The sequence below is a fragment of the Papilio xuthus genome, unplaced genomic scaffold (assembly GCF_000836235.2).
Source record: "Papilio xuthus unplaced genomic scaffold, Pxut_1.1 DF827714.1, whole genome shotgun sequence".
Classification (NCBI taxonomy): Eukaryota; Metazoa; Arthropoda; class Insecta; order Lepidoptera; family Papilionidae; genus Papilio; species Papilio xuthus.
In genome coordinates, this window is record NW_013530935.1 from 661,115 (window position 1) to 685,560 (window position 24,446).

The following is a 24,446-nucleotide window of genomic DNA, read 5'->3' on the forward strand; positions in this document are numbered from 1 at the left end:
AAAGTTTGCAAGCGGTGCTTTCCCACATTATACGATACGTGCTTCATTTCTAGTACCTCCTAAATTACAAATAACGTTTATTTCATATTTTTACCTATACAACTGGTCATTATTGCAGAAAAAAGTTACGAATTAGTTATTGCCATAGATTAAATAAGTTCGCTTTTAAATAAGCTTCAGTACCAATTAGGCGTTCTTGTTCGTTCAAATTTTAGTTTTCAGTCATTAGGTATTGATAATATCGTAGTTATTTGGTCCAACCCTGTAATTATAGACGTATTTGTCTATCAGAGATAGGGAGATATTATAATTACAGTTTTGTGTGTTTACATCCACGCCTAAAATACACAACTAAGTAATTACGGAGTTTCAATAATATGGGCACATCGTTATTATATTCCTGTATGATTTTATATTTCAAAGTAAAATTATTTGTCCAAATAAATGAGTATATCTTCCATTTTTAAGCATTTTTAGTGTAGAATATTCTTTTGTTTTTAATAAGACAGTTGTCAAATTTGACAGATACAGTCTTTTAAACATTACGTTTATAAATACTGCTTTTTGTTACCAGCTTTTGCCCGTGACTCCGTCCGCGTGGTATTAAAAATTAAACTTAATTAGTAGCGTATGTGTTCTTTCTTACTATGCCATTTTCATCAAGATACGTAGACGTTTAGGAGGAACGTAGTAGCAAACATCCATCCATCCATCCATCCGAACTTTCATATTTATAATATTAATACCTATGATTAATTATCTAGTGTTTTTAACTGTCATTTGCTAGTGGTTTTTAGTATTAAAATGATGTATGTCATTTGTGTATTTATTACCAAATCCTGTGCGGTCATGTTCATATACAAAGTGTACCAGAATAGAAAGCCATTTCAAAGTGTGGTATCGTAAGGATAGGTTTCAAATTTTACTGCTCTCTCGCCATTTTTACGATGCGGCGAATAAAATATCAATGTACAGAGATTATAAAAGAGCACAAAGGAAGGTTATGACTTATTTTACAACATACTCCGAAGAAAGCATCTGAGAGATATAAGTTTCTTAGGTACCACATGGTTGGGGAATAATCTATAACACAACTGTATTTTAAACTTTAAAATGTATTTTGTTATAAATTTGTCAGTAATATTATTCCAGTTATTACGAACTATTGTTTTTTTTTGTTAGGAGCGCCGGTAGCTCAGTGGTCAAGCAGTTGAATTGCAATCTGCAGGTCCTGGGTTCGAATCCCGCCATGTACCAATGTGTTTTTCGGTTTCCGATTTACATATGTACATTTATCCGACGTTCTTATGATGAAGGAAAACATCGTGAAGCAACCTGCACATATCTGAGAAGAAATTCAAAATATATGTGTAAAGTCAACCAACCCGCACTTGGCCAGCGTGGTTGACTATGGCCTAATCACCCTTAACTTAGGATAGGCTCCGAGCCCCTCGGTGGGGACGTATAGTGAGCTTTCTAATTTTTTAATTTATTAAAAAATTTGAAAGCTCACTATACTATATATATATAATATTAGTATAGTATCGACCTTAAAATAATCGAAATAATTTTCCATCAATAGGGATAGATTAATGTTCGAGATAAGTATCAGGCTTTTATACTGATGTACGCGATATTGTCTTACCATGTGGTACTCCATCAAAATTACCAAAACGTAATTGTGTGACGCGTGACGGTGATTGATGGATATCGATACAGACTTAGTACAATGTAGCATGTTACATTACATCTATTGACGCTCGAACATCCCAAGCGATAGCAGATGTTACAATGAAACTTTCGCGAGAAAAGACTTTAATATATTTTGTGGATAATTGCAAAGTGACGTCATGATTTATCTTATAAATGCATGCAGAAGATGCATGCATGCATGTTTGCTAGAATATATGTCTAGAAAGGCTGCATGGATATCGAATGAAATTTAGTATAGATGTAGAACATAATCTGGAAAATCTATTTATTAAGTTTTTTTTAATTCCATGCACACGGGGTCAAGATATTTCTAATTGTTTGGATTGAATATATAGCCAGAAATAAAAACTAATTTTATAAGCCTAATGAAGAACTCGCGTTGTGATTATTTTTTCACGTTATTAATTAGAATCCTTTGGCGCGAATGTCGCGCTTTCATTACAAAGTCAAGTGTCAGAATGATTAGTGAGGGGACATAAACGTCGACATTTTAGTAAGGCTAGTGTTGCGCCGGTACACCGGCGTAGTGTAGCATTTTCTTCCTAACAGTATTTGGTTTAAATTAAAATGCAGCTAAGTGATGAAGCTATTTTATCTTTAAATCCTCAGTTACGTTTTTCTTTAATCAAGATTAGGTTATTTTTAACTTATTTATAGTCTTCACCTAACCACGTTTTTCCACGTAAAATTAAATTACCTCGTAATAAATATGAACGTGATTTAAATTCATAATCGAAATTGTATCGTTAATGATTCTCTGTTGCTGTGATATGAATTTGTAGCCGCGAGCAAAACTGCACAAAGGGAATATCATATTACATTTTACACTTAATTAACTCATACATTCATTGATCTTTGAACACGAAATACAATTACGTACCTCTATATTATATTAATTATAATAGACTTCACAATGATATACGTATATTAACAGTGGTAGAGCCCGCTTTAACATCTTCGCACGAATTGTCCCGGCTCGCCCGGTGAAATACCACGACCACACAGAAGACAGGCGTCAAGTGGAAGCAATTCCGCGTTTCGTCTGATGAGTGTGCGTCCCGGAGGCCTAATTTAGTCCTCTTTCCACTTCCCATCCTTTCCTTATAAGGAATGGAAGTGGAAGTGGACTTTCCGGATGAGAGGATGCATGGAAAGGGAAGATATTTTCTTTCTGTGCATCCTCTCCTCCGTCGATGAAAGGTAGGCAACGCATATGCAATTGCGTATGTCTATGGGCAAAGGTCACTTCGCTATTTCAGCGATTACGGGTGGCCGCTCGCTCGTTTGCCACCTTTTGATATAAAAAAAAATTATCGGAGATTTCCGAGCGGTTTATTATTTAAATGGTCGATATTATTATCTGATACGGCTTTGTTCAATCAGTGCGCAAACCGGCGCGGCCGTTGTCTCTAGATCAAACCTATCACTTGTCAAAAGTCCACGCGCACTGCTGACAGACACAGTGACACTGACATACGTCAATTACACGCCGTACAAACAATGTTGCCATTCGAATGAAATAATTAACGTCATAAATTGATATTTTCCGCATTTACTAACTAGCTGTCAACGACTCCGTCTGTCATAGGTTATTCGTCAGAATTATTACAAAAAAAAACTTGGGGAGTAGTCTATGTGTTCTTCCAGACTATGTTCTACATCTGAATCAAATTTCATTAAAACCCGTTGAGCCGTTTCGGAGATACCTTCAAACATCCATCCAAACATTCGCATTTATAATATTAGTAAAATAAATAATTATAGTCGCTTATAAAACGTTTTATAATTTATCTGTAATGTTGTTCCACAACGTTTGATGACAAATTAAAAATACAATTATTAAAAAAAAAATTGAAACTACATAAACTAAAAAAAATAGAGACTTCGCTCCTAACACTTGTCCATACTAATATTATAAAAAAGGAAAGATTTGATTGTTTGTTCGTATGCATTGAATAAACTATTGAACAGATTTGAATAATTTACTATTGGGAAGCTACAATATTCGCGGATAACATAGGCCATATAATTATTACTAGATTTTTTTTAAATTCCCACAACGACAAATTTACGGTAAACATTTTTAAAAAGTATTTTACTAAGAAAACCTGTTGTACAAACTAGCATTTTAAACATACATTTCGTATTACCTTCACTAGGAAATATGGCTTGTGCTTTAACCATTGGCACTGTATTTGCTGCGGCTTGTGGACAAAAGGCCAGGAGATTAATCCCGGCTTTGTCGGTTTAATGCGTTGCGAATAACGTTACCTAAATTGTCATGTCACATGCAAGCCTCTATCCCGAGATTACTTGTCTATTCACGTTTTGGAAACTAATAATTTGGAATAATATAAAGGTCGATAAGATTTGTGGTATTTGATAAAATATTTCAAAGTCACATTTTAAAATATCATCAACCTGACCTTATCTCTATGGAGGGTCGGCACAGTATGTACTCCTCCATACATCTCTATCAGCTGTTATATCTGAATCTGGACCCTTCTTACGCATATCCTCTTTCACACAATCCATCCATACTTTCTTTGATGAAGATCCTCTGTCTTTGTAGACTTAAAAGTTTGAAAGGAGAAAATTGTGTCTTAAATAATAGACCAATCGTTTTTCAGACTAAAAACAAAAGAAATAATTTAAAAGGTAATGTTATATGTAAAGCTGGAAAGCTGTTTTTCAAAAAGCCTTGTTTTCATGTCGGTACTTGTTTTAAAATTTCCATAGATAAGAAATATTTCACGCAAAAAACCTACCTTGTCTAGAGTAAGATTTATGTTATCTTTTGTCTTTTCGTATTTTATTATTTTGATTGTTTAGCTTTTTTATTGTTGTAAATTTTCTTATGATTATAAAAACTATATTTTTTTAAATAAATGTTATTGTAAAATATTTTTTATTTTTATTTTTGCACCCCTTTATTTACTTTAGAATGTAAATAAGTAAATGTTGAGAAATACATATCAGAAAGTTACTTAAAATTGTTATATTTTCCAATGCTAAAGTTCAATATTCGAAAGCATTGTAGAGTCAACACATAGGAAGTTACAAAAGCTACTAAATTCTCATTTCTATATAAAGTTTGATAATTTTAGTACTTCATTGCTATGTGCGATGGAACAAAAAGAAAAAGTTTGCTACGAAACAATTCAAAGTTCTTGATGGAATACAGAATGGATACGTAATTGAAAATTCCGATATCGAATTGCTACCTCTGATGTTTTCATAACTCTACGTTTGTTCTTTTTAACATACGGAACATAGCGCTAGTGTTGCAGAGTTTTCATTCAATTAGGCATGTGGGTATTGCATTTCAAAGTTTGGAACTTTTTATAGGTCCGCACTGCCAGTGTGAACAAGACAATTTTAGTCTGTATAAATGGTCGAATACATTCTGTTTTTAAAAGTTCAATCCGATATACTTTCGATGAAATTCATATTCACATATCCTTTGTTTGAGGCTTTTGTATGTTGTAGTTTTAAATGGCAGTTGTATTAGAGGATTTAAAGTAAAAGAGAGTAGTTTACATTTAATAAATGCCTTTATTTGAAGTCTGTACTATATTACTATTTGGTTTTGGTATAGAATTACATACGCATCATCTGGTCGGTGCTCATGAGCATGACATCCTTGTAGGACCATCGCACCAGCATGTCGGTGTCCAGGTAGGTAAGGTCATCACGTTTCATCACTAGGTCGGAGGTGTCCATGTGCTTCACCGTGTTGGAAAGACCCATGTCTTTCCTGTATACCATGACATCAAAGAACTTCATGTTATTCGTGTAGAAGCAGGTGACGTCGACATCGCGGTCGAAGGGGAAGCCAAGAGGCATGCTGTCGATACATGTGGTCCAGCGACACACGCGGCGGTCCTTCATGATGCTCATGTCAATGGTCGGGAGAACGTAGCCAGTGCGCACGGGCGTCACGATCACGAACAGCTGCAGCGGCATACCGCCGAGGTGTCCCAGAGGCAACAGCAGCCTGTGCGGGAAGCCGAGGCGGGTCTTGTACCACCAGTTGTCGACCACACGGTCGCCGTTGATGGTGGCGGTCGTGGTGTCCATGCCGAACATGTTGCGAGTCCAAGGTCTGTCCATGATGACTCCGTGCATGTCGATCGAGTTGCGCACGATTGTGTTCTTGCCAGTGTCCAGTTTGTAGAGGAAGCTGTCGATCTCGACCATGTCGAGGCGTTTGTCGTTGACGCTCATGAGACGACCCATGCAGTCGTACTTGGGACCGATGAAAACGCGGACCACGGCCTCAACCGCCTTGTCGGAGACGACGTCCATGGTGACCTTGAACGGATGGTGGTTAAGACGACGCATGCGAGCCACGTAAGTGTAGTCGGAGCGTTTCTTGTGCATCTCGGATTCATCGAGGTACAGAGCGTTGGTAATGTCCATGTCGTATTCATCCATGAAGGTGACCAGTTCGTCGGTGACGATGCGCTCGATTTTGACTCCGGGGAAGTCGAGTTCGTCGCGCGTGTATCTGGGCAGGAGCTTCTTGAACAGAACGACAGACTCGACGACACGCTTCATCACCCTCCAGAACAGCGGATCACGCAGACAAGTAGTGTACATATCGAGAGCAGTCGGCACATAAGTATACCTGGAAAAGTCGATAGGAAATATGAATAAAAATATCCAGAATCGTCAATATTTAGTAAAACTTTTGTCAAAATAGTATTTCTTGACGACGTATACGTACTTGTTAACATTGTACAGGTTGTAAGACAGGAGTTGCTTCATGACATTGGTGACATGGATGACCTTGGCGTCGTCGTGCTGCAGGCCCATTCCACCGAGGATCAGTCTACACAGGTACTCTACATCTTCAGTCTTCTTTAAGCTTATGGTGGTTCCGTCGCGCTAAAGAATAAAGAACATGGTTATAATTAAAATATTGATAACATTTCAAATGAAAGAATATTATGTAGTACTTACTCGGACAATTTGTCCAGTAAGGATTCCTTCACGGATGATCTTCTCGATGTCGTCCAACAGAATCTTATCCTTCAGGTTCTCTTTAGTAACAAGTTGAACGTAGTTGTGACGGACGGGCATTTCATCACCAGTATGCAGACGGATCTTAGGCCAGTAGCCGTTCTTGAGCACGTCGTTCCACATTATCATCTTAATATCGCAAAGACCGTGAGAAAGACGTTCCAGACGGTATCTGGCCAAAAGTTGCTGGTAGGCGTACATCATAACTTCACCGCGACGCTCCTTGTGCAGACCATAGACATCGTTGGTCATCCAGTAAGGATAGTTCATGTGCAAGTAGTACATGTAAGTGTTCAGGTCGATGTCCTCGGTGAAGTAGGAGATTTTGTCGTCCTTGGAAAGAACATGGCGGACGCTCTTACGCCAGTCGATTACGACTAGGTTCTTGTCAGTAACCTTGATACCGTAGTAGTCGTAGATGAACGGATCCTTGGCTGCTTTGGTCATTTTCATCATGAAAGCTTTGTTAATGATGTGGCTGTCGACAAAGAAGTAGGGGTAGATTTCGTAAGGAGCGGGCATGGTGATACCGCGGCAGTCGAGCCTGTGGAAGACAGCGCAGGTGAGGGCGTAGACGAACATGCCGCCGTTGATGCGCTCCCTGAGCCAGCAGGCGGTCCTGATGAAGGAGTCAAAGTCCTTAGCGAAGTAGAGCAGCTTGAAGACCATGACAGCCTGCTCAATGTGTAGTTCGTTGCTGTGGACGAAGATCTCGCCGCGCGGCAGCAGACCCATCTTGAACATGCCGATGAACTTCTTCACGACATCAATTTGCTGCAAGAAGAGAATACATTGATTTTTCCTTACGAACTTGAAGATTTATGTTTCAGTTTCTTAAAACAAAAAAAAAACTTACCAAGTACTTGTCGAGGTTCTCCTCGAGCACGTACTCGCGGGCGACCTCCTTGATGTCATCGTACATGGTCGGCTGCAGGATGTGGTTCAGCAGTTTCATTATACATATTTCCTTGGTCTTGATGTCCAAGTTCACTGTACAATAAAAAATAATTTTATTACCATGGCTTAAAGAACTTAGTAACAGATCGTCTTCATTATCTCAATACACACTGGATGTCGCACGCGACTCCGTCTGCGCAGAAATAACAAATACTTAATTAGTAGCCTATGTGTTCTTCCAGACTATGTTCGAAATCTTTGCTAAATTTCAGCGAGATTCATGTACTGGAGATACCATCTAACAAACATCTATACAAACAAACATTCGTATTTATAATATTAGTATAATGTTAAGGCTAAACTTATTATATGCTATTTTGCTACGCCTAATTTATTGGAAGGGTAAACAAAAGACGGTATCTTCGATGTAAAACAGTTTGCTTAAAAAAGGATTATAATTTGACGGAGTGAAGATATTTTGTAAACTTTTGCTATCAAAGTGAAATTTTCCACGGAGACAGATTTTATTAAATTAAACAAAATAAGCGCTACGAAAACTTAGTCGTGCTTCGAATAAAACTTTAACAAACAAAGCTTCAGTTACGCGGCGAGTATCAATTTTATAAATCCATGGAACTGAATAAAAATTTTGATAAGTTTCTCAAAACAAATTTATAAAGCACTTAAGCTCGCTTGTTGTCTAACTTAGCCTTAGTTTTAGTACATCTGCTGTTTTATTAAAAAGTAACTTATTTTAAAATAAACCGTCTCATCTTACTAATATTATAAATATGAATGTTTATATGGATGGATGTTTGTTAGAAGGTATACCAAAAACAGCAGCATGGATATCGCTGAAATTTGGCATAAATGTAGAACATAGTCGGAAAGACAACATAGGCTACTAATTATTTTTTTTTGAGTGGCGGGTGACATTTAGATAAAAACTTCTTAAATTTCTAAGTGACGGGACATTTTATATGCAAAAAGTCTAAGAACGAACAATAAATATAGCAATTGACAGGACGACTAAACAATTAAAATTCGTATCCATTCTTCTATCATACACAAACCACAAATCTCAAGAAAGCAATCTATAGTTCAATTCTTTCATCCAAAGTCCAGTTCTAAATAAAGTACTAGATGCAATATTAAAATATTTAACTTACTCATCATATCCTTTCCAATAAGATAACCATAATGGTCATCCTTGACCACGGAGGCCGTAGCCACCGCGAGGACCGCTGCCAACCACACCAACTTCATGTCTACCGTGGGAGAATGTGCCTGATCTTCATTACACACGGCTTATATACCCACTCATAAGAAAACAACACTATCACCAACAAGCATATTGTTTTGGCATCACCTCTTTGATAACGATAACCTCTTTCTTTACGTTTCTTTTTATTGCCCTTGCGAGTTCGAACAACGCAGGTGATTGAAAGGGATCACTATTGCTTAGTAATATATCAACTGTACAGACTCCCACACAATTTACATCTCCTTCAGATAACAACGACAAGGGTTATTTCGTTTTTTAACGTTTAAAATCCGTCGACACGTTTTAAGTGTCCTTATGATGATTTTTTGTCTTTAATATTTTTGTTAATTTACTAATATTCCTTGTACCATTCCAAGTAAACTCTATGCTTGTAATAGGACATGGTTTATGACAATAGTCGAATGGAATTAACCTTTAACCTCGTGATCGCAAACCCGTACCCTTAATCTATTGACTATTGACGCTTCTTCACTTTCTTCTTGAAACCTTTCAGGCTGTAATATCAATCAGCCTGCATTTAACAAATTTTATAATAATATATATTAGAGAGTATAAATATTTAGAAAAAGACTTCTTAATTTTAATTTTTATAGCAAACATTGATCGTTAATTTGATCTTAGTTTTATTTATTTTTGAGCATTTTCTCGTAATGCAACTATCTACCTGATCACCCCTTTATTTTATTAAGTCGTTATATTTTTCTTTGATATTCTTGTTTTTTTACTTATCATGTTTATAATAGAGCATTGTTCTATCTATAAAAATGCAGGCGTAAATTGTCTATAGGTTCATGACTCGTATACTATCTCCCTTTGCGACATAATGGATAAACAAGCAATTAACGACACTTAACGCCTAATAATGAACATTCATTATAACAAGATAGCTTGTAACTGACCGTAAAGATTAATTTCTATAGTACTTTTACTATTAACAAATGTTATACACTTTTAATATTTATTTCAACGTTTTTTTCCCTCCAATATTTTCCCCCAGTTGTCAAATTTATGTCAATCTTATTGGCTTACAAAACAGAACTTTTACTGAGAATTTGACAAAAGTTTTTTTAAAGACCACGCGGGCGATGTCGCTGGCGACAGCCAGTATACGTAGATTGGACAAACACTTTTATCTTTCTATTTTCAATGCCATTGAGAGGGATGATTTTTAAATATAGAGTCAATGAAAATTAATACTACAAGTAAGATGCAATTATTTTATTTATTGTATAACTAACTGTCGCCCGCGGCTTCGTCCGTACGGATTAGAAAACACATAGTTAACAGATTAAGTAGTCTTCCAGACTATGTTGTACATCTATGCCAAATTTCATCAAATCCGTAGAGTAGTTCCGGAGATACGTTGATCCATTTATCCATCTATACATTCGCATTTATAATATTAGTAAGATATTCGAATCGCATATACAAAGTTGCTGTCAAATCAGTACAGTTAATAACCTTCAAATTATAAAACAGCATTCAGGTGATAAGTTATATAATAAACATATTGATTGTTACAATGTTGCTATGTTTATATTTTGAGTACGTCTTTTGTTGTCAACTCAGTTCATCTATTTTTATTACGTTGGTAACATTTGTACGACCTCTTGCAGCTATAATAAAATAATTTGGTTTTTTCTATTCTCTATATTTTTACTTAATGTCGAACGCTATGTCAATTTAGTTTATAATATTATATCAACAGATGGCGGAATATATTATTAGATCACGATATTGATTTATTTAGTATGTTTAACGACTTGCTGATCGCATTTCAATAAAGTTGACTCGCACCAAGATACAACCAGTGTTTCATTGTGACTACTCGATACATCTCCAGTGAGAGGGAGACTTTTTGAGACTGCTTTACATGTGGTAGCAGAGCGTGGTTTCGATCCACGGACCTCTGGGTTATGGGCCCAGAGGTCCGTGACATAGATGACACTCGTGATTCTGTCCGCGCGGTATTAATAAAAGACCTAATTAGACTATGTTCTACGTCTATGTCATATTACAGCGAGATCCATGCAGCCGTTCTGGATATATGAACCTTATAAATGCGAATGTTTGGATGGATGAATGTTTGAAGGGATATCCAGAACGACTGAACATGTGCCTACTGTATAAGAGTTTTTTTGCAATCAGTACGAACGGAGTCGCGGGCGACAACTATTAACTATAATATTTTTAACAAACCACAAGTAAAGTTTTAGTATGATTTTATTAAGGGTCTTTAAACTACAATCTCATTTATATTATAAACACAATAATAGTAACAAGATCGTCATTTAATATTTAAAAACAAATAATTTTATCACATCACAGTAATAAATAGTCATAAAAATATTTATCAAACAGTAACCTGTGATTTTTACAGTGGTAGAGCCCGCTTTAACATCTTCGCACGAATTGGCCCGGTTCGCCCGGTGAAATACCACGACCACACAGAAGACAGGCGTGAAGTGGAAGCAATTCCGCGTTTCGTCTGATGTGTGTGCGTCCCGGAGGCCTAATTTAGTCCTCTTTCCCTTCTCACCCTTTTCTTTCTTAATAAGGAAAGGATGGGAAGTGGAAGTGGACTTTCCGGATGAGAGGATGCATGGGAAGGGAATATATTTTCTTTCTGTGCCTGCTCTCCTCCGTCAATTAAAGGTAGGCAACGCATATGCATTGCGTATGTCTATGGTCAACGGTCACTTCGTTATATCAGCGATTTCTGGTGGCCGCTCGCTCGTTTGCCATCTTATGATATAAAAAATCTATTTACTTTTCATAATAATCGATATCGTCGATAATAAGTCGAGTCAGGGATTTTTGGATTCACTCCAGTTAAACATAATGGGGGAAACTTGCACCCAATTTAGTACTCCTACTACAAACGAAACGCTGCATATAGAGCTTTAAGGGTAATCGGCATATATACTAAGTAAAAAAGCCGATTTAAAGTAAAAAAATACAGATGCACGACAGATTGAGGCACGGAGAGTGTTAATTACTTTCAGTAGTCTTCTTTCAAATTTTAGCTGCGGTTAAAAAATCCATCCCTACTCTTTTCATTTTGATTATTGCTTTACTTTAAAAGTAGGTAAGTATCTATTAGTCTTATACAAAATTATTTTCTTTAAATTATTGTAAGTTTTAGTACTTTCATAATTATTTCTTTCTTTGTCTTAACCATTAAAATAATGAAAACTTTCTTTACTTTAGGCAGCTGTTTCGTCTTTATGTTAACTCTTACATTTTATTCGCGAAACGAGGACGTTCAGCCCATTATGAGATGAATGAAAAATAGGGTAAAGTTTAAGAGAGAAAAAATGCTAATTTCACCGAATTCCCAAGAGCGAACTCGAATTGAAAAATTGCCACGAAATATTGAGAATAATTTCATTGTTTGAGCGTACCCCGGTCTTGGGATGGAATGAGAAAATTGCAAATTATACATTCATAGTAAGACAAAGTTTTACCATTTATACAGCGTGTCCTAAAATTTAAAACTTGAATTTTGGGACACGCTGTATATGAGAAGGATCTGAACTTTTCTCTTTACGATATACCAGCCGATGGATAAGAGACTAAATACAGCAAATTATCAAAATTCAATGTATAAAGTTAAAGATATTTTCATAATTATTATCTACTATACAGCTCTTGTCTCCTTGCACAAGGAATTGAGGATTCTATCGTATAGTCGAAGACATTAATTACCTACCCATTTTTTGAAAAAACCATACCTTTTAAGGTGTCAAGTACAGTGAGGTGCATTAATATGTATCCATCTAAAGTGCTCACCTATTTTTGTCATCGAAGGCGTATACAAGTTTCTAAATTGTTTACATATTTATGCAGCTGACTGTACACAATAGCATTAATTAAAATCGTTACTTTTGTCCGCAGACTTTCCGGCACGGGTTCCCGTTCTCGCCGACAGCGCTTGCCTGGGACCCCATACAGAAGCTACTCGCCATTGGTGACAAAGGCGGCAATCTTAGAATGTATCCTTTTATAATCAATGAAAACACGAGTCTATTGAACAGAAAGAAAGAAGATTTATGAAATTTAATAACTTAATACTAACTTAAAATTACACATATCTGAATTAAACTTGATGTTAACCATTTATGGTTATTATGAGTAATTAAGTGATGCCCACACTAAGCATTGCCTTTATCGTGATCACCGATATTCAGATGCACAAAATTACAAACAAAATATATTAAATTTGTCTAGAATTTTATGATTTTTTTCTTTTATTTTACAAGATCCAGTCTCTATGTGTATTTATAAGTAAAGTTAATATTTTTTATCTATCTCTGTTTTATCTATAGTAATACCAATTCAAATAATATTCATACTTCTAATATATAAAGTTTGAATCTGAAAGTAATGTTTTAATTGCTTATAAAAAAATAAAAACGAAAATTTTTGCCCACTGCAGAATTCTTTTTATTAAAAATATATGGCCAGTTATTATCTCTTAACCGATGACCTGAAACTAGTTGTTTTAACCTCATTTGCGATTAAATAATGCAACATTGTATCATTGTTGCTATCAGAGAAAGTCAGTTTTACTCTTATTTATTAACTTGTTGTCGCCCGCGACTCCGTTCGCTTGGAGTTAGAAAAGACGTAATTAGTAGACTATGTGTTCTTCCAGATTACGTTCGAAATCTATGCCAAGTTTTAGCCAGATCCAAACATTCGCATTTATAATATTTATCGTAAGTGTTGATATGTGTTTGAGTGAGCAATTTATAATCAGACTTTCGTAGTTTTAATTCTAGATAGCAACTCTAACTATACAAAAATTAAGCTTTATGACAAATCGAAAATGTTTGATAACTTTTAATGAGCTATGATAAAAATTACGTACAATCAGGGCCTTTCGCGGTGTTCCACTTATAGAAAAATTGCCTTGTTCCTTGCAAACGAAAAAGCAGACATCTAAATTCCTCAAAAATAGCAAAGTGATGATGCCCTGTAGAGGCCTACATTTAGTTACCAGAGATACACAGAAAGTGGATATTTCACTTTCCTATTCCAACAAAAGAAGCCGCTTCTGCCAAATCCAATTTTCCTTCCCATACTTTCTTTATAAGCAAAGTATGGGAAGAGGGAGACATACGGGGCTTGTATGTAGTCGTGGTATTTCACCTGTGGAATTGTCCCATTCGTGAAACATTTGAAGCGTTCTCTACCACTGTTAAAAAGCACTTTAAAATATAACTAGGGACTTACAGTTATAGATACAGACGTCTAGATGACCTTATCTATAGTAAACTTCTCTTTATTATGTCCTCGAGAGAGATTGAAATTGTATTATTGAATCAATCGAATGTCGCTGACCGTCGTCGCTCGTAGTCGTTACGTCCTTTTGTCCATCTTCCCCCCTTTCCTCCTATCATACTCCCCTCTTGTACCCTAGACAAACCGGGACTTTGTTAACTAACAATCGACCTGTTATCTTATTTAAATATAGCACATGTAAAATATAATTCAATGATACGGTAATATTCCTTTACAATGTTTTATACTAGCTGTCGCCCGCGACTCCGTCCGGGATAAAAAAAAAACTATTAGTTCCCGGCAATTATTCGTATTTTTCTCACTTTTTAAACCTTCCCTAGAACACCACGAACATTTCAAGACCAAGATAAAAATCCGTTCAGGCGTTCTCGAGTTTTAGCGAGACTAACTAATTGTTTTAATAAGTTGGAAGAATATTTGAAATTTGCTTTATAATAATTCACGGAAAACTTTTTCAGTCAACTTCTAGATCATAGCAAACTTATCGAAAACAGTGTAAACGTAATTTTCAGTTGGGAAGCAATACAGAATAAACTATCTCTGATTTTTCAATCAAAAATAAGTGGAATAATATTGTTTTTATACATGTATTTCGCAGTGTAAACTCTCAGTAATTCATCGGAGCGGAGAATGACTGCAGAGTTGGCGAGTTTCGCCTCACTGAGCGCTGTAATTAAAATTAAATGCGAACATTTATATGAAAACGAGAAGCGTAATGTCCAATTTAACGTTTTTATCATTACACAATTTATCTTCAAAATAATCACAATTTAAAACGTGACAAAAGCACAGATATTTTCATTATACTTGCAACACTTGATTCGCTAAAAATACTAATGTACTAGTAACAAATTTTAAATTATTGAATTTATTAGAGAGTAAATCCTAGCATGAAGTATTAATTTTATTGTCTAGTTCTTGCCCGCGACTCCGTCCGCGTCTGAAATAGCGAAGTTACCGTTGCCCATAGACATACGCAATTGCATATGCGTTGCTTGCCTTTAATCGACGGAGGATAGGATGCAAGGCAAGAAAGTATTTTCCTTTCTCCGTGCGTCTCATCCGGAAAGTCCACTTCCACTTCCCATCCTTTCCTTATAAGAAAAAGGTTGGGAAGGGAAAGAGGACTAAATTAGGCCTGCGGGAAGCACACTCATCAGACGAAATGCGGAATTGCTTCCACTTCACGCCTGTCTTCTGTGGGGTCGTGGTTCCATCCATCCATCTAAACATTCGTATTAATAATAATATTGAAATAAGTAAGAAGTAGGATTTTAACAGAATATTATCGACATTGTAACTTTATAAATTTTGTCATACATAAAATATAATGTTTTAAGGAGTTTCATACGTAGTCCCCAGAGACCGCCAGCGCGGTCGGATGTCCGGCGATCAAGTTAACCCGTCCATACTAACTACGCAGATACCTTTTCATCCTTTGTTAAATTATACATACCTAACATAGCTTATATATTCTGGCTTATATAAATTTTCATCTTTCATTTTTTGATCTAGAATTCTATGTAAGAAGTTGTAATTATCATGGATTTCAACATTCGACATTGTACAACATTGTACTAGGAGCGTCGGTGGCTCAGTGGTCAAGCACTTGACTTGCAATCTGCAGGTCCTGGGTTCGAATCCCGCCATGTACCAATGTGTTTTTCGATTTCCGATTTACATATGTACATTTATTCGACGTTCTTACGGTGAAGGAAAACATCGTGATGCAACCTGCACATATCTGAGAAGATATTCAAAGATATGTGTGAAGTCAACCAACCCGCACTTGGCCAGCGTGGTTGACTATGGCCTAATCACCCTTAACTTAGGGTAGGCTCCGAGCCCCTCGGTGGGGACGTATCGTGAGCTAATGATGAATGAATGAATGAATGACTTTGTACAATATTTTGTCATAGTTCTTCTCTCTTTCTTTATCACTCTCTCTCTCTCTCCCTCTGTCTTACTACCATGTATTCGAATTCTTGTCTGAATCAGCAATCTTTATTAATTTCTTCCACTTCGCTGTATCCTTAACATGTTCGTTAGACCTGGAAACTCTTTCCGTCTATTGGATACGCCTCTGAATCTATCATGTCTCTAGTTATGTATATAATAATATAATAAACAACAATGAAGCTATATGCTTTTTTTATAAGATGAGAAGATCGTTCACTCGATTCATTGCGTTTCCCTTGTTATCCGAAGAGACGTGAAGGAGGGGCTGCTATTTCTTACGACGTATATCCCTATAGCCAGACTCGATGAAAGTCAAATAGCTTTTTGCATATAAATCAAACACGTTTCTTCTGGAACCATGAATAAAATTGCTTTGATGAATTAAATTACGTAAATTATACTTCGTAACTTAAACATGATTTAACTGAGTTTATGAAAATATTAAATTTTGTATTAGAGGTCGGTAGAGTATAAAGTTTAATTTAGCGGGCACCTGGATTCGCCGAAATAGCGAAGCGACTGTTGCCCATAGACATCTGTAGTTGCAGATGCTTTGCCTAACCTTGATCGATGTAGGAGGGAACGAACAGAAAAATGATTCCCTTTCCTATACGTCCCCTACTATGCCAAATCCATTTCCTTTTCCCAACATTTATAAAAAAAGCATTTTTCCAAATTTCTCCAAATGCAAATGTTTGGATGGATTGATTTTTGTTTGAAAGTACCTCCAGAACTCCTGTATGGATCTCTTTGAAATTTGTATAGAGGTAGAACAAAGTCTGGAGTCTTCTAATACCGTGCGGATGGAGTCGCGGGCGACAGCTAGTACAAAGTGGAAGTACAAAAATGAAATGAAGTCTGTTCATTAAATGAGCAAAGTGCTCGTTAGCTAATCTAGCATCTCAAAAGACGTTAAGGAAACTTTGCTAAATGCAGATTAATTGTCCACTCGTACTAATTGATGTTTCCCGCCATTTTCCTGCTCGAATGTTCCTAATGAACCTCCTCCTTTCGGCCGGAATTCGTCTGTTGGAAATTAACACTCGACTTTTCGTTTATTAATCTATTTGAAACTTTTCAAATTATAAAACTTTAATTTATCAACTGACAGTTTAGAAAGTTTTGAATAATTGTGTTGAGTTTTCTTGTTATTTCTTTCTTAATTATTTATCGTACAAAACTTTACATGTTATGGAATAACAATAAAATATTTAGTTGTTTATAACTTACGAGTATTTGTCTTTCTTCTTCTTTTGTTGCTATCTTCTAATGAAGGTAGGCGATCATCATAGCAACTAGAACTCTGGACACAGCAGCTCGACATATAGAACGCGCACTTTTTTTTGTACCGTTCGTGCCAATGTGTTTTACGAACTATCAATTTACATATGTACATTTAACCGATGTTAATACGGTGAAGGAAAACATCGTGATGCAAAGTACAAATATTTGCGTATTCAAAGATATGTGTAAAGTCAATTCGCAATGGGTCAGCGTGGTTGACTATATCCTAATCACCCCTTACTTAGAGTAGGCTCCGAGCCCCTCGGTAGGGACATTGAGTGAGCTGATGATGATTCACTATAACCAACATAATATTGAAAATGATCGATGATAAAAGTCTTGTAGATATCTAGTCTGAGCACTAGTTTGCCTTTTTTCTGGCAAACTCGACTTCAAAGTTTCTAAAGTATAAACTCCTAAAGTACTCGTATTTCCTATTAGCCCCATACTTAGATAGCAAAGTTGTAAATTAATTAAATGCGTGTTTGAAAGCGAACTCTCTGATTTACATTGGGACCCTTTTAGCCGGACTAATGGGATTAACGTTTATCAATAAATTAATTATTTCAATGTTAGATGCGAAATCCGCTTTAAATATATCTTAATACTAGCTGTCGCCTGCGACTCCCTCCGCGCGGAGCTAAAAAAAACTTAATTAGTAGCCTATGTGTTCTTCCAGACTATGTTTTATAGAACATGTAGAGATTGGTTGAATATTGTTCAATGATTTGGTTAGAAGGTACAGAACTGCTGCCCATGCAACAACATCCATCCATACACCTTAATATTCGCATTTATAATATTAGTAAGATTCTCAAAGACAATATGCTCATGAATATTCAAACTCTATGTTATCGAACTCAAATCGTTTTATAACTTTATTGCCAAGTTACAATCTCAGAATTTCTGGCAACTTTCCAGATATAGCACTAATACTGTGAACCTTATATGAACACTTATTTCCTCTTATTTGCATTATTATATAAAAGTTGAAGAAGATTTTTAGTAATAAGCGTATTATTATAACAAACATAATTTATATATAAATTTTTATACATTAATAATATATTCATTTTGATACAAATTAGAAATACTGTATAATTAAACAAATGGTCGTGTGGTTTTTTAACTATTTATTGAATAGTTACTTAAGTAATGATAATAAGAAAAATAGCCCGCGTTCTCGTAGCACACTTATATCCAATGAATGTCCAATGCACCATTGTTGCCAGCATAGGAAAAAAGTTTATAATAATTTGAATGTTGCCAATACAAAAAGAAATTAATAAGAATGAAACAAAAACAATAAATAATTTATGTGAATTAATTGAACAAATACAAATGTAATATTTGGCTTATTTTTTAACGACTAACATTTCAATCTTTGTATATAACGTTTATTTACTTACTAGCTGTCGTCCGCGACTCCGTAAGCGCGGAACATAATTAGTAGCCTATGTGTTGTTATATATGCCTGCCAAATTTCATCGAGATCCATTTTGGTGATACCTTCTAACACACATCCATCTAAAAATAAGCATTTATAATATTATTACTAGTAAGATGTGTTTATTAATTATAAAAGTTTTTATATTTTATTCCGAATAAATATACGGTTTCCATTGATTAGATTATGTTTTCCTTCTCACATAACTCGAAAAAAAACTCATTTTTAATTTTACACGATCCAATTCGCGGGTAACAGCTAGTGTGATAGATACATGATATCAGGATGTGTTTGTCAAAGTGTAACAAAGAACATTTTGCAGATAAATGGGATCTATAAAGTTTACAACGAGTTCTCAATACCGAGACGTTGGCAGCGAGCCAGGGGTTCTTACATCCAACGTGTAGGGTAGCATTCGAGAACATATCCGGTCATTTACATCGATTCGTGAATCGGAAATGCAGTGAAAATAGAAAGGAAATAAAGTAGCAGCTTTAAAAAGATTTTATAGAAATCTTGTATTTTTAACATTTGAGTTGGATATCATGATTTGTTTTGAATTGAAAAATTTTAAAACGCATAATATTTTTTTTTTAAATTAAAATAGCAGATTTTTTTTGTAAATTTACTAATATTTCTTTAACCATTCCAACTAAGCTGTATGCTTGTGCTAGGATATGGTTTACGACAATAGTCGTATGGCGGGATTCGAACCCCCGACCTCGTGGTCGGAAATCCGTACCCTTAACCATTTGGCTACTGACGCTTAAATTGCTGGAATAAAAACAATTTATTTGAAATTAAATTCAAAATAATATTCAGTCAGTTTTTCTTTATAACTTTAACATTGCTATTCACAAATAGAAGGTTAACTATCATTGTCTCGCAAATAAACTATGGTATACTTAAGTTAGAAGATAAGAATCTTAATATTTAGAAGAAAAAAAATCTAATTTTGTTTTTGGTAAAGTTACCCTTACAATAAGGAAGTCATAAAGGGGAATCAGCACTTAACGAAAAATTCAATAAGTAACCCTCTTGTCGGAAATCTAATTTCTTCAGAAACATGACGATCGACAGAAAAAGAAACCCGATAAATGAATCTACGTTGAATGGATCTTAATTTTCTACAAGTTCTACTCAAAGTACTTATCTTCAATAAATCACAAACTTTCCTTAAATGGACGAAATGAAATCTGGAAAGTTACGTAAATCAATTGACTTACAATTTATGAAACCTTCCTAAATACTTAATATTGAATTTTTCTTTTGTGATTTGTGCATTTTTTAATTTGGAATAATTTTCACGAACCCTTTATTTGAATCCTCCGTTCCTATAATGAGTAGATTTTCGAATTTAGATTTTCTGTTCCATATATTATTAACCGTGTGTTTCTGAGACAGAAATTATCGTTTAAAAAATATGTTGATCGTTGATCAAATAATACAGTGATGACGATATGTTTTATACAGAGATATTGATGTCAGAACCCTATGATAAGTATATCAAAACTATTAAGTTAACGTTAAGTAAACTGGTTCATTAGAGTTTCTAATTCTTATATTTACATAAGCAAATTAGTCTCCCGGGCAACTTTAATATTGTCTTTTAAAATTCATATATGCAGATTGCACCGTTGCAGTAAAATTATGAAATTAGATTTTTTTATCTTACTCTGATTTAAAAAAAAAACAGTATTTACACTAAATTAAATATAACAGTTCAGTTATAAAACGACAACAGTTTAACTTTTTTTATTTATTTATACACAGAAAATATAATGTATTATATACGATATTAATTGTTTACATAACATTACCCCTTTTGTTGGCAAGTGAAAATAAACAATCGTTACAAGTGCAATGAACAAGCGCAATGTATAACGCTTATCAGTGGCGAGCCAGGCGTGTTTGCCTCAGTTGTTATGTAATTTATATTACTGATTTACATAATAAATAAAGCTATATACTTGGCATATACTACTTTAAACATACTATTGAGTTAAATCATTTGTTTATTTCAATAGTTTTACTAGTCTTTTCTTATCCTAAGTGTGCCTCCAGACTATGTTCTACATCTATGCTAAATTTCAGCAAATCCATGCAGCCGTTCCGGAAATACCTTCTAACTATCCATCCATCCAAACATTTCCATTTATAATATTCACAATCAATATTGTTTGGAAAACTTATATACAAAGTGACTTGTAATATAATTATTGCTTTCGTTTGCAATAAACAACATTAAGTAGCTACAGAGTACTTTAACAATACTCCTGATAACATCAAGTTAAAGTTTACAAAGTTCATACGTGTGATATCACGTAAGTTGAGGCCAGCACGTGCTACATTTATAGCTTTTGTTTGCTAACGTTAATTACTGCAGGTTAACTGTAGTTTAACCGTGAATCTGACTTGTTTGTATCGCAAACTATGTATATCTCTAATCTATATATGTAAAGGGATATGTTTAAATAATGTGGGTTTATATAAACCTCCTAAATTTAGTCCTCTTTCTCTTCCCACCCTTTTTCTTATAAGGAAAGGATGGAAAATGGAATTGGACTTTCCGAATGAGAGGACGCATGGAAAGGGAAAATATATTCTTTCTGTGCATCTCCTCCGTCGATTAAACAGGCAACATATATGCAATTGTGGTTGTCTATGGGTAACGGTCACTTCGCTATTTCAGCGATTTCAGGTGGCCGCTCGCTCGTTTGTCACCTTATGATAAAAAAATAAACGTCTTAGTTAATTAATCTTTTAATTACCCAATTAATTAATTATTATTTGTATTCAATATATTAATAAAGTTAAATAAATTTTATGGGCTGTCTTCCCTTATCTTAATCGAATCTAGAACTTTTAGTTATAAAATAAATTTCCTCGTTACCTTAGTCAACCTAAATTATCTAATATTTATCTCAGATCTTCTTTTAATCATATCGAAAGACACTTGAGAGGAAATCAAGCAATTTGGGTAAGTCGTAATCAATGTTTAATAAAGGAAGCTTTGATTCGACTTGAAAGTGAAGATCACTAACGAAGTCGGGATCACTTCATTTGACGGCTGTAAAGCGCTGCTCCGAATACAGCAAATAAATGAGCTGTCGATACAACACTCTGAATATCTCATCGATTTACTATTTAAGATTTGATGGAAGTAATAAAAAGCGCTTTTTCGCTTAACAACCTTAACGATAATTTACTTTATAATAAATGTTAAAATATTTAAATTCACTTCCTAATATCGTTTTCAAATCTAAAAGAAACACCCCTAAACTGTTTATTTTCTTTCGAAAAACTTTTATAAAAACACTAGCTAGTGCTAGTGTGAGATAGCTATCTCCCTTGACTCTGTCCGTACTGTATTAAAATAGATATTAGCCGATTCTCAGATCTACTGAATATGCATATAAAATTTCGTAATAATCGTTCAAGCCGTTTCGGAGCAGTATGGTAACATGAGAATTTTATGTATAAGATAATGTCATCCCTTTCATTTACTTTGAATTAATAGAGATGGCAATATGTTTCAATACAATTTGGCAGCAGAAAATTAAACTATAAATTAAGTACTTTATAATAGTTATCAAACTGCAACAATCACAATATTAGTAAAGAACAAACAGACCTCAATAAAGCGATGATACTTATCCATTGTTTGCGGAACTAGATCATGTTTGAACAGTATACGCTGAACTGAACATCTGCGTTACACAAACACTGAACAAGGGCTTTGCTGACAGCGGATACTACCGCTTTGTTCAGCTGCGCTCTAATTACAAACGTTGACTGAATAATCAGCATTGTACTGACCATTACTTAGTTAACTGCTCAAAAAACAAGTTGCATAAGTCGCAAAGCGTCAATAGCCTAATGGTTAAGGGTACGGATTTCCGACCACGAGGTCGGGACTTCGAATCCCGCTATTCGACTATTGTCGTAAACCATATCCTAGCACAAGCCTAGAGCTTCGTTGGAATGGTTAAAGAAATATTAGTAAATTTACAAAAAAATCTGCTTATATTTTAAACAAAAAAAAAAGTTTCCGTCATTTAGTAGTTTAGAAAAAAAATCTTTTTTCGATGTTTTAATACGGCACAGATAAAAATTCAATAACAAGATAATTCTAGCCCTTAACCCCGAGGTCACGAAGACCATGGACCTTCAGTGTAAAAAGTAATTTAGTAAATTACTCCAAATATATCTTACTTCTTACTATCTTACTAATAGTAATGCTAATGTTTAGATGGATGGATGTGTGATTGAAGGTATCTCCAGAACTACTGCATAGATCTAGCTGAAATTTGGCATAGATGTAGAACATAGCCTGGTAGAACATATAGGCTACTTACTACATTTTTTTTAATTACGTGCGGACGGAGTCACGATCGACATGTTTAATAGTTTTAAAAGCAAATGTACTTTGAAGTACTTTAGTTTGATGGGAAATGCATTGTTAGATGCAAAAGTCACTTTTCTCTAGGAATGCTTTCGACTGTATTTTATCTTCATTTTACATTGCCCAGGCAATATTAAACTCATACCTTTGTATTTTTTAATATTAATATCTTCTTGAACTTTGCTATTGAAAAAGAATGGTTTCATATCATAAACATAGATGGCGTTAGTTGACATCTTAATTGAATATTTCGCGATAAGTTTGATTTAGTATCAAGTCTTCGCGATTTCTATTTTAAAATATCAATAGAGTTCTTTCCGTGATGTCTGTATAAAAGCGGTCTTTGAAATAAAGAATTTCTCAAGTGAAATATCGATAAAATAGCTCATTTTAACTGTGACCTGTCGGCTTGACATTTTGATTTATATTCGCTTTACTTGCATTTCCTAACGTCTAAATGACTTTAAACTTTAATTTATCTTTGAAATTCAAAACTGTATTTTTATAGTTTGAAAAAGCTGCATTATTGTACTTATGACAATGTTCATTGTATTCCTTTCAAGACATTTTACCTAACAGTTTAAAAAATAAACGGCTTAAAATAATTAAAGCATTAAAAAATGTTTTATTTGCTTTGAGGAAAGTTTATAATTAAAATCATTTACAATATACGAGCATGGCAACAACTTTTAACAACCTTTGCCTCTAGAAAAATTAAAAATAAAGCAACAGCGAATATTCTAGTAATATCATCTCGAGGGAACATAAGCAAATACATTTTCGTTGAAATTTGTTTAAGTTCAACAACTCGTAGTCGCTGAAAAGTTACAACGAAGACTGCCGCGAGCGAGGTCGCATCAAAGAACATACGCTCAGATTTTCTGTTTGCTTCTCAAAATGATATATTTTATGAACGTCTGCGATGTAGCTTTTTTACATCTATTCTTTAAAAGATTACATATGCATTTAACGAAAAGATGTTGATGATTTTTGTACAATTACCAAACCAGTATAACATTGTGTCAATCTATTTAAACTCTCAATTTTTACATCATACCCACCTGAAAAATATCGTAAGACTTCACACGAATTACAATGCATATTTGTTTTTTTTATATCAAAAG

The 24,446-nt window shown here is 34.7% G+C and overlaps 2 protein-coding genes across 6 annotated transcripts in view; one reads left to right on the forward strand and one right to left on the reverse strand.

The window, feature by feature from the left end:
* Tomosyn (syntaxin-binding protein tomosyn) overlaps window positions 1-24,446 on the forward strand; it is a 157,711-nt gene that overhangs the window by 96,888 nt on the left and 36,377 nt on the right. For all 5 annotated transcript variants that reach the window (XM_013310551.1, XM_013310549.1, XM_013310548.1 and 2 more), the window contains exon 2: window positions 12,818-12,915. In XM_013310551.1, the coding sequence (XP_013166005.1) occupies window positions 12,818-12,915 (98 nt within the window). The remainder of the gene's footprint in view (window positions 1-12,817; window positions 12,916-24,446) is intronic.
* On the reverse strand, window positions 5,249-8,928 carry LOC106116662 (basic juvenile hormone-suppressible protein 1). Its single transcript, XM_013310553.1, has 5 exons — window positions 8,805-8,928; window positions 7,595-7,728; window positions 6,679-7,512; window positions 6,443-6,603; window positions 5,249-6,343 (listed from the first exon to the last, which is right to left on the reverse strand). Exons 1-5 carry the CDS (start codon window positions 8,899-8,901, stop codon window positions 5,314-5,316), a joined length of 2,256 nt encoding a protein of 751 aa, XP_013166007.1. The 5' UTR covers window positions 8,902-8,928; the 3' UTR covers window positions 5,249-5,313.